Source organism: Solea senegalensis, linkage group LG20 (assembly GCF_019176455.1).
Source record: "Solea senegalensis isolate Sse05_10M linkage group LG20, IFAPA_SoseM_1, whole genome shotgun sequence".
NCBI lineage: Eukaryota > Metazoa > Chordata > Actinopteri > Pleuronectiformes > Soleidae > Solea > Solea senegalensis.
In genome coordinates, this window is record NC_058039.1 from 18,031,725 (window position 1) to 18,043,197 (window position 11,473).

The window sequence follows — 11,473 nt, forward strand, 5'->3', positions numbered from 1 at the left end:
CTGCTAAATTGCTAAGTGTCACTTTGAAGATAAACTGATGATAACTGAGTTTGTCATAAGAGGCTGGAGGTTCAGAGGGAAACTCTGGGCGGATGCCAAAACTAGCCACACCTCCAGATTACGGTCAGGAGTAGATTCTTCTACTCGGTCAATATTGGAAAACATCTGAAGGAGAGAAGTTGCCCCCGAGTCTAAGAGAGGACGCGATGGACTGAGGTGAAAACTCTTAAGGTAAGGTAGTTAAGATTCAAGGTAGTTTGAGAGGTAATTTAAATAAATCTACATGGTTGATTTTAGATACATCTTTTGTTGTTGAACTAACTTTGCCTTGGTCTCTTTAATCTCCTCTAGTCCTGTGGTTTGTAACGTGTATAAGACAGACCTCTCAACGTCTCACAGGTCAAAAAGACCTGAAACGAAGCTGAACTCATGGATTGGAAGTTTCTTCAGGGTCTTCTCAGTGGAGTCAACAAGTACTCCACTGCCTTTGGTCGAATCTGGCTCTCGGTGGTGTTCGTCTTCCGCGTGTTGGTCTACGTCGTGGCCGCTGAGCGCGTTTGGAGCGACGACCAGGGACACTTTGACTGCAACACCCGCCAGCCTGGCTGCACCAACATCTGCTACGATTACTTCTTCCCCATCTCTCACATTCGCCTGTGGGCCCTCCAGCTCATCTTCGTCACCTGCCCTTCGTTCATGGTGGTGTTGCACGTGGCCTACCGAGAAGAGCGGGAACGCAAGTACCGGCGGAAGCACGGCGAGGACTCTCGGCTGTATGACAACCCCGGCCAAAAGCACGGCGGCCTCTGGTGGACGTATCTGATGAGCCTGTTCATCAAAACCACCTTTGAGATCCTGTTTCTCTACGTGCTCCACTACATCTACGATAGCTTCAAGCTGCCCAGGAGAGTCCAGTGTGACGTCAGTCCCTGTCCTAATTTAGTTGACTGCTTTGTGTCCCGGCCCACTGAGAAGACCGTCTTCACCTACTTCATGGTCGGGGCGTCTGTTGCGTGTGTTGTGCTCAACATTTGTGAGGTTCTGTATCTGATTGCGTCGCGAGTGGTGAATCTGAAACGTCGAGGCTCCGCCTACACTTCATCGAAAAGGGTCCACCCTCGCGTGAACTGTGATGGCTGCCAGTCTACTTTTCCACCTTAGCTGTTAGACCCAGAGCAGACAGTCAAACTGTTGTATTATGTCGCTACTTGATTAACTAGTGTGACTGAGTTGTTTGTCACTCCCTGGTTGTCATTAAAGTTCCATATTCAAAAACACTGTAAAAGAAAACGTGCATTTATTTTTCCATCCACTGCTGTTCAGTGATTGTTGGGAGTTAGATCTCCCAAGATGAGTCTGCGGTGACCTTCCAGCTGTGAGGCAACAATGATAGCCGCTGCATCACTGTGTGGCCATGAAGGTGCAACCTTACAATGTAAATAAGGAGCTCTAGTAGATGTGATACCAAGGTTATTATAGTTAACGAAAACTAATATTGAAAAAAACATTTTCCAATATTAAAAACAAAAACTAGAGGGTTTTTAAAAAGAACAAACAGATAACCTACTGAAACTCAATTGTGTGTTTATAAAACGAAACAAAATGATAGCGTAAATGTCTTTGGTCATTTAAATTGAAGGGTCTGCTCATATATTTGTAACCATTGTCAACATAAGAAAAATTTGAAAATGTGCTGTCGTTCTATTCCCTGAAAGATTTCAGACAAGCACTGAGAATAACATTTGTTTTTCTTCACAGAAAATTTACTGGCGCCATTTCTCCACCTGGTGGCAGTAAAGCCTTCAGAAAACAAGTCAATGATGTCACTGAATGAAACTGTGCTTGTGCACTGTGTAACAACAAAAGTCTACTTTGCATGATCCTTTTTTTAATGCTGTACAGCTTCTGACCTGTTGTGCATATTATTAACATTATAGTGTGAAATGGCAGGTTATCTGGTTTTACAGAAAACAGTCTTATGCACAAATCTGCTCTTTTCTGCTCGATTTATATTGTATCTAAAAAGTGGGTGACCACATAGAAGGTTTTGTTTTGTTTTTAAGCACTAGTACATATATGTATTCAAATCTTTTTATTTAAACTGTAAGGCTTTTGAAAACAGTGAAACAAACAATGTGTATATAATCAACACGACAACACAATTTAGAAAATGTAGTTTGAAACACGTACAGTGACATAACTCACTAATTAAATAAAACAATAATGAAAAACCATAAACTATAAAAATTATATTTATATAAACAATACAATTAATGAATCAATAAATAAGTTACTTCATCAGTGAATGCACATTTTGGATTTCATAATAGAAGCATTGGCTAAAATAAGCACAACATTAATCATAAGGCTTCTTATCATATTGTTTCTTTCAATATAACCTTTACAGAAAATACATGAATGAACCTTTATTTATATAAATTCGCTATCATTCATCATTATAATATAAGTGGATTTCTTTTGTTTTGGTGTCTGCTGTAGTTGCAGGTGGATGATGCACTTCCGTGTTAGCAGCACGTGCACCTGCGCTCATAAAAGTTATCGTAAAGCCAACAGACAACAGCAAATTATCCCCTCATAGTTTCAAAATAAAAGCATCAAAGCTTCCACGTTGTAAACGGTAATATTTAGGCCTAAGACTCTCACGCGTTAAGAGAAACAATGTCATTTCTTGACCAATTTTTGACGTCATTTTATTCATGTTTTCATCTGTGTGGTTACACTATTATGATTTCCCCGCAGCTCGTGTGTCATACAACGTCTCCTTAGAAGGTGAGAGTTTATTTTGAAGTGTGTGAGCGGAAGTGCGTTTGTCACCTGTGTGTGTGTGTGTGTGTGTGTGTGTGTGTGAGAGTGACTGACAGGTTTATCAAGCTCGGAGGAGAACAACGACGGGACGCGCAGGGAAAAAAAGTCCACGCTGAAGACTCGTCTGTGGACTTTAAACGGATGGTGACTTGACAGCCATGCCTGGCACAGGTAACCGACTCACCTGAGGAGTTTATTTAGTGTGTGAAACCTGTACACCTGTGTTTGTGTCAACGTTTGTTTGCTTGTTTGTTTGTTCGGGTGTGGTAGCGCGCGCTGAGGCTCGTGAGCCACCACCGTGGATGTTGATGAACGCTCGCTCCTTTGGTGTTTTGGGTGATTTGAACCGTTTTTGTGTAGATTTAATTGTCAAAGTGATGGTGTCTAACAATAATAACACATTTGTTTGATTATTAGTCTTGATAGTTTTCTAAATATTGATATAATGTGTAAATTCTCACTCTTTTTTAACACCAACATCACTTTGTGCCACACTGTTAAAATCCATCTTATTTTCACGTGTGTTGTTTCAGTCTGTGTTGGCAGGTATTTGTTTAAGTGACATCCCAGCTAACAATCTTTGGTTCCCAGAACGTTCTGGGAACGTTACCTTTTGCTTGCGGGAATGTTCCCTGAAGGTGGAAAGTTTACCTAACGTTCCCCTAGATATCTTTTGGTTGCACATTTGGTTTCCAGGACGTTACTTTGTAACAACCTTCAGAGAATGTTCTCTAAAAGTTCCCAGAAAGTTCCCCTAATGTAACTTTTATACAACCTTCATACAACCTTTTTATAGAAAGTTCTCTTTTGGTTTCCAGAACGTTCTGGTTGCGGTGAAGTTCCCTGAAGGTTCCCCCCATACGCTCTCTTGTGGTTGAACAAGTTTTCCTAACGTTACCCTAACGTTAGTTTCTGGTTACACATTGTGTTCCCAGAACATTACTTTGTCACAACCTTCATGCAACCTTTTAGAGAACGTTCTCTGTTTTGGTTGGAACCAGATACGATACGCGATACATGGTCCACGATACCAGTAATATCACGATACAATGATTCTGTGACAGTCGTGTCTTGTTTGCTGGATCGTTGTCGTCTAAGTATATGTAAAAAAATATGTATGTATGTACGTGTCGGGTCAAATTGAGCTCAGATTTCGACAATACTCTGGATTTCAGTGTTTGGAAGTTTGCTTTATTTTTCAAAGCAACACTTGTTTCCAGTAAAACATGTCAGTTTGACCAGTTTGCACCGCCTGTCCTGTAGTTATGTGCTCAGCAGCTAATCATTAATGCAGGTGACATCTTTGTGACCGCACTGTTGTGCATCTCTGATCAATACAACGTGAACTGCAGCACGTGGATGACGTAACTACCTACGCCTTTTAACACTCGCTTCTTCTCCTCTTCCTCCTGCTCCCATCAGGAGTGTGTTGTTCCAGGCTGGAGGAGCCGAAGGCCCTGATGAAGATGGGCCTGTGCATGGTCCTCATCGGCCACGTCAACTTCCTGTTGGGAGCTCTGGTGCACGGCGTGGTGCTCAGACACATCAACCTCCACAAGCAGGCGCGGGCCATGGAGTATGCCATCTCCAATGTAGTGGCTCTCACCTCTGGCCTGGTGGTGAGTCTGTGACGACACTTTAGAAAGTTTTCCATCGTCAGTCTGTGTCTGCACAAGAATTCCTAGAATGAAAGCAATGCACCGCACACGGCGAGAAGAATTTGCATCGCGATACTTTTTACAATGGAGTGATTTGATAAGATATGGACATTTTGTTTAATGTTAACATTCATTTTGAATTAAAATTAGAATCACTGTTTACCATAAAACACCATGGTCATAAAACACCAGAGGCTCGTGTTTGATTTGTGTTTGTTTGTTTTCAGATGTTTGAATGTGAGGAAACCAGCTGCCTGTCGTCGCGTTTGCTTAGACACAATGAGAACAAACATTTTTGACGTCGCAAATTAAGTGAATTTGACACACACGCGTGTCCCAGGTGCTGCAGTCATGGTGCAGATTGGAATTATATAAAATAAATAAATAGTGTGGTCTAGAGCTGAAACAGTTAAACGACGATTTGATTATTAATCTTTTTGGATAATCGATTAATCGGTTTGAAGCTTTTTTCATGATTAAAACAAGATTTCTGATTGTTTAAGCTTCTTAAATGTGAGTATTTTCTTCATTTCTTTACTCTGGATAACAAAGAAATCATTAAATGTTAATCATTTTGGTTTGTGGACCATTTGAGAACATCATTATTTCCAGGTTGGACAAACACCGATCAACATTATTTAAGGTTTTCTGACATTTTATGGACCAAACGACTAATCGAGAAAATAATCGCCAGATTAATCGATTAGTTGCAGCTCTAGTTTGGTCCAGAAAATGTCAGAAAATGTTGAAAAATGTTGTTTTTCAAACCTGTAAATGATGACGTTCTCAAATGTGTTGTCCATAAAACCAAAAATGTTGACTTTTAATGATTTCTTTGTGACATGGAGCAAAGAAACCAGAACATATTCACATTTAAGAAACTGAAAAAGCTGATTTAATAATGAAAAAACCCTCAAACTGATTAAATGAGCATTGAAATAGTTGACGATGAATTAAGCAAGTGTTTAATAATCGATTATTGGAGTAAATCTTTCAGCCCTAGTGTGTATGTATATTTATATATATATATATATATATATACATATATATAAACCTAAAGAAACATTTGCTCTTCTATTAAAATATAATTGGACATAGATCTGTGTTTCAGCTCAGTGATCATTTGTGCTTTGTTAAACTAACAAATAACTATAAATAAATATCTTTTTGGCTTTTTAACCGAATGATAATTCGTACTGGTTCATTTTTAAACCCCTGAAAACCTATATTTTTTGTATGTGTGTAACAATTTAAAAGAAAGTGATTCTTATATAGTGATATCTATATTTGTATTTCAAAGTGAACGTCTGAAGTGAGTGTGAAGTTAAAGCTTCTTCTCCATCATGACTCGACAAAAACAACTTTGAAAAACCACACAGATACATATTTGAAGTGCTTGTGATGATAGCGCAGCAGCTGTTGACAGAAGCGGGACTTTGAGTTTCTTTGAATTGTCTTTTTGTCAGGTTTGTATTCGTCTCTCAGCTGCGTTTGTCTTTGTCTCTGCAGGGAATAGTTGTGGGCATCGTGGCCATTGTTCTGTCCAAAAACAAGAGGAGCAGAATTCTGGTCGGTATCGCTTGTGTTTTCCTGATACTTCCTTTGAATGTTGTGAACGTGTGATCTTGCCGATCCCCTCCCGACTCTCTTATATGACAGTTAATAATCTGTTTACCTGCACAGACACTTGTTTCCAGCTGCCTTACACTTTTCATTAAAACCCTCCGGTCCCTCCCTCATACCTGTCATACAGCATGGCTTTTCCTCTGTTTATTCAGTCAGCTGTCACCTTTCTCAGACGAGACTGACGAGGCAGCCATCTGAATAAAGTAAAAAAACCTGCCGCCAGAAACCACTCCCAGTTTGGCTTTTGTTGCAGCGAGCAGCTGAGGATCTGGCAGGGCAGGGCAGACAGGATGCAGGTTCCCTCCTCCTCTGTCTCTTTGTCATTTATTTCATGCTTCATATGAGATGAATAACGTAATCTCAACACTCCTCTTTTTTATTATTATTATTATTATTATTATTATTATTATTATTATTATTATTATTAAGTGTTGGGCTGGAGCTGCTGATCTCTGGGGAAACTTGTCTTTTTTGCTCTTATCAGGTTTCGATTTAAATGCCCAATCGTCACGACGCGGCGACGCTGTGTAGACTCTGTGTGCCCACGCTCTCGCCTTCTGTAAACTCCATAAACAATAGCTTTAATGTTTTTTATCGTGAATCACAATCGTGCGTCACTGATAGCTTTGAACGCTGAGTTTAGTTGAGGTTCAGTTAAAGTCACTCCCACTGCATCATGAACAGAGGTCACATTTAAATAGTTGTGTTTTTAACGTTTAGGTGTAAGAGTTAGTGACATCTCATGGTGACTCCTCCTCCTCCTCCTCCTCCTCTTCCTCCTCGGCTCACGCCTTCCTTTCAAAAAGGCGAGAAAGAACTCCATAAAGGCCCTTACCTGAAGTCCATATAAAAGGCTTATTGTAAGGCTGCATAAACTAATGATTTGTATTAGAAAGTTGATTATTTACACATGCATACAAGTACACTTATAGTACAGGGAGTATATTCAGTATCTGATGGGGACTGATTTAATAATGAAAAAACCCTCAAACTGATTAAATGAGCATTGAAATAGTTGACGATGAATTAAGCAAGTGTTTAATAATCGATTATTGGAGTAAATCTTTCAGCCCTAGTGTGTATGTATGTATATATATATATATATATATATATATATATATATATATATATATATATATATATATATATATATATATATATAAACCTAAAGAAACATTTGCTCTTCTATTAAAATATAATTGGACATAGATCTGTGTTTCAGCTCAGTGATCATTTGTGCTTTGTTAAACTAACAAAATAACTATAAATAAATATGTTTTTGGCTTTTTAACCGAATGATAATTCGTACTGGTTCATTTTTAAACCCCTGAAAACCTATATTTTTTGTATGTGTGTAACAATTTAAAAGAAAGTGATTCTTATATAGTGATATCTATATTTGTACTGCCAATAAATTCTCCTTTATGTTAGGAGATTATCTATAAATCAAACGGTTAAGTCGTTTTCTTTAATCTGGATTTAAAATGTACAGAAGGTTCTTCAGGTTAGCGTATGTGGGATTAATCAAAGAATTGTTCAACACAACTTTAAATGTCTTATTTTGTGTGACCAACATAAGAATAATAAAGATATTTTTTCTGACGTATTTATCAGACTTTCTTTTTATGGAGACTTTGAAGCGTAAGTGAGTAGATATTATCCTGCACTTTAACATGTTTTGAAACTTGACAGTGAGACGTTTACAGTTGTTTTCAAAGCCTAAGAAGGAAACCTGGATGATAAGGAAAAAGACTTCTATGTTTCATAATATTTTCCATTTCCTCATGAATGAATCTTCTCTGTCGCAGACGTGGACGCTTTTCATCGTCAGTTTGGTCGCATCGCTCGTGGCGGCAGCTTCAGCCATTGGACTCGGCGTGTCTGTGGTGAGGGCCATCATGCACGGTGGGCGGAGCCTCCTGACTCACTGCCGCTTCCCCGACGCCATTGGCTACTCCAGCATCACCAACGAGTGTCCTTTTGACCCCACCCGTATCTATGTGAGTGAAACGGGGGTGTGGGTGTGCGTGTGCGTGTGTGCGTGTGTGCGTGTGTCGCGTGCGCGGCGGCGCGCGTGCGTAAGGCAGTGTGTGTGTGTGTGTGTGTGCGTGTGCGTGTGTCCAGGTATTACTAATGTTGTGGGGACCTAAACTGTTTACACAGTCACATTATGGGGACTTGTCCTCCTTGTGGGGACAAAAAGCAAGTCCCCATAACGTTAAGGTTAGAGTAAGTCTCCAAGAAATGAATGTAAGTCAATGCAATGTCCCCTCAAGTCATGAATGTCGAACGTGTGTGTGTGTGTGTAAAGGTGGAACTTGAGCTGTGTGTGTGTGTGTGTGTGTGTGTGTGTGTGTGTGTGTGTGTGTGTGTGTGTGTGTGTGTGTGTGTGTGTGTGTGTGTGTGTGTGTGTGTGTGTGTGTGTGTGTGTGTGTGTGTGTGTGTGTGTGTAAAGGTGGAACTTGAGCTCTGTGTGTGTCTCTTTTGATTCGATGTGACCACAAGCACAATGACCTTTGTAAATCAATCGGTTTCAGGGATTTGGGATCTCACAGATACAGAAACGTGACTTCAGAATATAAACAGACATGTCAGTTAATGGCTGCCGTGTGTGTGTGTGAGCATGACCAGGATCCACCTAGACTCTAAAATGCATATAAACACAAAGGTCGTCACGCTGCCAGTGTCCACTGTGCACTTAAAGTCTACAGAGATCGAGCAGAATATCACAGAACCAGACAGAGCGACTGAGCCTTTCTGTCACGTCTGCACCTGATATGTAGCGACCCCTGCACAAGCACCATCTGTTGCCTGTGGGTTTCCATCACTCCATCATCATCTATACTCGCTTCAAGTGACTTTCATGTTACTGCTGCAGCTCCTGCATCGTCTGAGGATCTTTGGAGCTTCAGTGAAATTCTCTCCCAGTTGCGTGTCTTTGCCTTTTTCTCACCGCGGGGTTCCCACAGCGATCAAAGGCAGCTCTGTTGTTTTTTTGTTTTTTCCCTTTTACTCTGACACACGCTGCTCGCCGTGTTCCCATGGTTTGCTGCTGTGTTTATTGCATCACTACAGAAGAATATGTTTGTGTGTGGCATCGTTACCCACACTCGTATCTCCATCTGTGTGAGGCCGCTGAGTACTCTTGCCTTAAATTGTGTTTTGGATGGTTCATCTGGTGACTGGTGACTAACTGCGTCTCTCTCTCCCTCCTCAGAGCACCACTCTGATCCTGTGGCTGCCTCTGATCGTGACCTGCGTCGTCCAGATGGTGTTTTGTGCCCAGTGCTTTGCTGTGTGCGTCAGATTCCTCGGTCTGTCCTGCTGCACTAACAGGAAAACACCCAAAGACTACGGCAGAGCGGTGAGACACTGAGCGGCTGTTATTATCATTATTATTATTATCATTTTTATGCCTCTGGTTTCAGTGAACAGAAATGATGTAACATGACTTTTTTATCCTTAACACGGGCGAGTCAAACTGAGCGGGAGAATTCACTTTGTTGTGTTTACACTCAAACTTCCAACCTTTGCAGACGACTCTGTTTACCAGCACAATGTTGCTGTTTGACTCCGTGAGATCTAAACGTCTGCGTCGAAACACTTCTCAACAAACGGCGGCGAGCACTCGGAGCGGCGTTTAGCTCGGTGGTAGAGCGAGTCCTCTTTCAACTTCAAAGATGTCGGTTGGGCTAACCTACATGCGGATGTGTCCTTGGGCAAGACACTGAATGAAAGATGAGCGATAGATCGCTTTAAATCGTCATCACGTTACATAAATGCAAAAGCAGAAGTAAACAACAGTAGCTGCGTGGTGGATTTAGCTTCTACAAGCTCTCCGTCTGTTCTATTCTGTTCCGGAATTCAGGGGACGCCCAACTCGCCACCAGACTTTTGTCTTTTCAGGAGACCACCATAAAATAAATGGTTAGTTATTTACATTTCTTCCCTTAAAGTTGTCTAGAACTTGATCCAACTGTGTGACTTGTTTGTTCACAATCAGCTGTTTATCACAGATCACATGATGCTATTTTATTCTTGTTCATTCCCTCACATTCACACCAGTAGAAGCTCCGTCTCAGTTGATCTTTATGAGATAGCACACGATACACGGTTTTGAGCGAGAAGATAAGATAAATGCAGCAAAAACGCCACTTCCAGGGAAGCTCGTGTCTCTGGAAGACAACGGAGCAGTGGGCGGGGCCCCGCGATGATTTGGAGGAAGTTTGAACGACTTTTTGGTCGAAATATACACAAAAGGCTTTTCTGTCTCAGTCTCATGTGGAGTTTGTGAGTGAAGTCTAGAAACAAGTGTCAGCTGGTTTTGTGTAATTAGTTTGTGGATATAGTCTATTTATATTTGTACATTTGTTTTATACACTGTAAATAAACACTGTAGCTGTATTTCCTTCTTTCAGATTTACATTATCACCGTGTTTCCTTAAAACACTTAAGTATTGTCTGTTTTTACGTAGATCAACGTGGTCCGGCCTATTGAGAGCGCTGCCCCCTCTCGCTATTCTGAACCGCCGAGACGCAGCAACGCACCCCCGACACGCTACGCTGAACCTCCGCAACGAAGCGCCGCGCCTCCGAGGCAGCAGCAGCAGCAGCAGCAGCAGCGGCAGCAGCAGCAGAGACCTCTTCCCCCTCCACAGCATCCTCCACGTCTGTACCAGAGTCTCCCGCCCGCTGAGAGACGGCCTCTTCACCCGCCGCACAGGGAGAGGTCCGGCGGAGACTCGAGGTCCGGCGGAGACTCGAGGTCCGGCGGAGACTCGAGGTCCGGCAGAGACTCGAGGTCCGGCAGAGACTCGAGGTCCGGCAGAGACTCGAGGCCCAGCAGCCAGCAGAGTGCACCGGAGCAACATCAGCTGCTGGAGAGAGGTACGCTGGAGAGGTCCAGCTTCTGGATTTAGCCGGAACGTCTGAAGGACAACAGCGTGTGTGAACCGGATGTATAAGATTTACAGTGAGTGTGTGTGTGTGTGTGTGTGAAACCAGTGATGTGAATGTGTGCGTGCGTGTCTGTTTTTGTGGTTTCATGCTCACAACAGAAAGTTGAGGCCAATCCTCACTTGTGAGCATGCAGCTCTAGCTGTTGATTGAGTAAAAAGCTTTATGAGTAATTGGCTGTAGTTAGGCCCTGGTTTATTTGATTGCTGATGATTGCTATTTGATTGAACCTAATTGATCAGTAGATATGAAAGTGTTACCACAACAGCACAGAATCCACCGTTTTTTTCTCCTCTGAACCTCACGTTTGCATTTTTTAGTGTGTTTATCGTCTAGTTTCACGTGAAACTAGTGCTCCAAGATTTTGTATTTATTGCCATAGTAAATAAAAGTTTTTATTCAAAAAA

The 11,473-nt window shown here is 41.6% G+C and overlaps 2 protein-coding genes across 4 annotated transcripts; both read left to right on the forward strand.

Moving 5' to 3' along the window:
- The first annotated feature begins 32 nt into the window (after positions 1-32).
- Positions 33-1,271, forward strand: LOC122786463 (gap junction beta-3 protein-like). Its single transcript, XM_044052796.1, has 2 exons — positions 33-231; positions 352-1,271. The coding sequence occupies exon 2, from the start codon at positions 430-432 to the stop codon at positions 1,159-1,161; it is 732 nt and encodes a 243-aa protein (XP_043908731.1). The 5' UTR covers positions 33-231; positions 352-429; the 3' UTR covers positions 1,162-1,271.
- Positions 1,272-2,853: 1,582 nt separating this feature from the next.
- On the forward strand, positions 2,854-11,473 carry LOC122786462 (transmembrane protein 54-like). 3 transcript variants are annotated; one of them, XM_044052795.1, is made up of 7 exons: positions 2,854-2,997; positions 4,249-4,445; positions 5,994-6,053; positions 7,919-8,110; positions 9,328-9,474; positions 10,586-10,911; positions 10,948-11,473. In XM_044052795.1, exons 1-7 carry the CDS (start codon positions 2,985-2,987, stop codon positions 11,027-11,029), a joined length of 1,017 nt encoding a protein of 338 aa, XP_043908730.1. In that variant the 5' UTR covers positions 2,854-2,984; the 3' UTR covers positions 11,030-11,473. The 3 variants fall into 3 exon arrangements, with proteins under 3 accessions (XP_043908730.1, XP_043908729.1, XP_043908728.1); XM_044052794.1 differs by having other exon boundaries at positions 2,855-2,997; positions 10,586-10,839; positions 10,876-11,473; XM_044052793.1 differs by having other exon boundaries at positions 2,855-2,997; positions 10,586-11,473.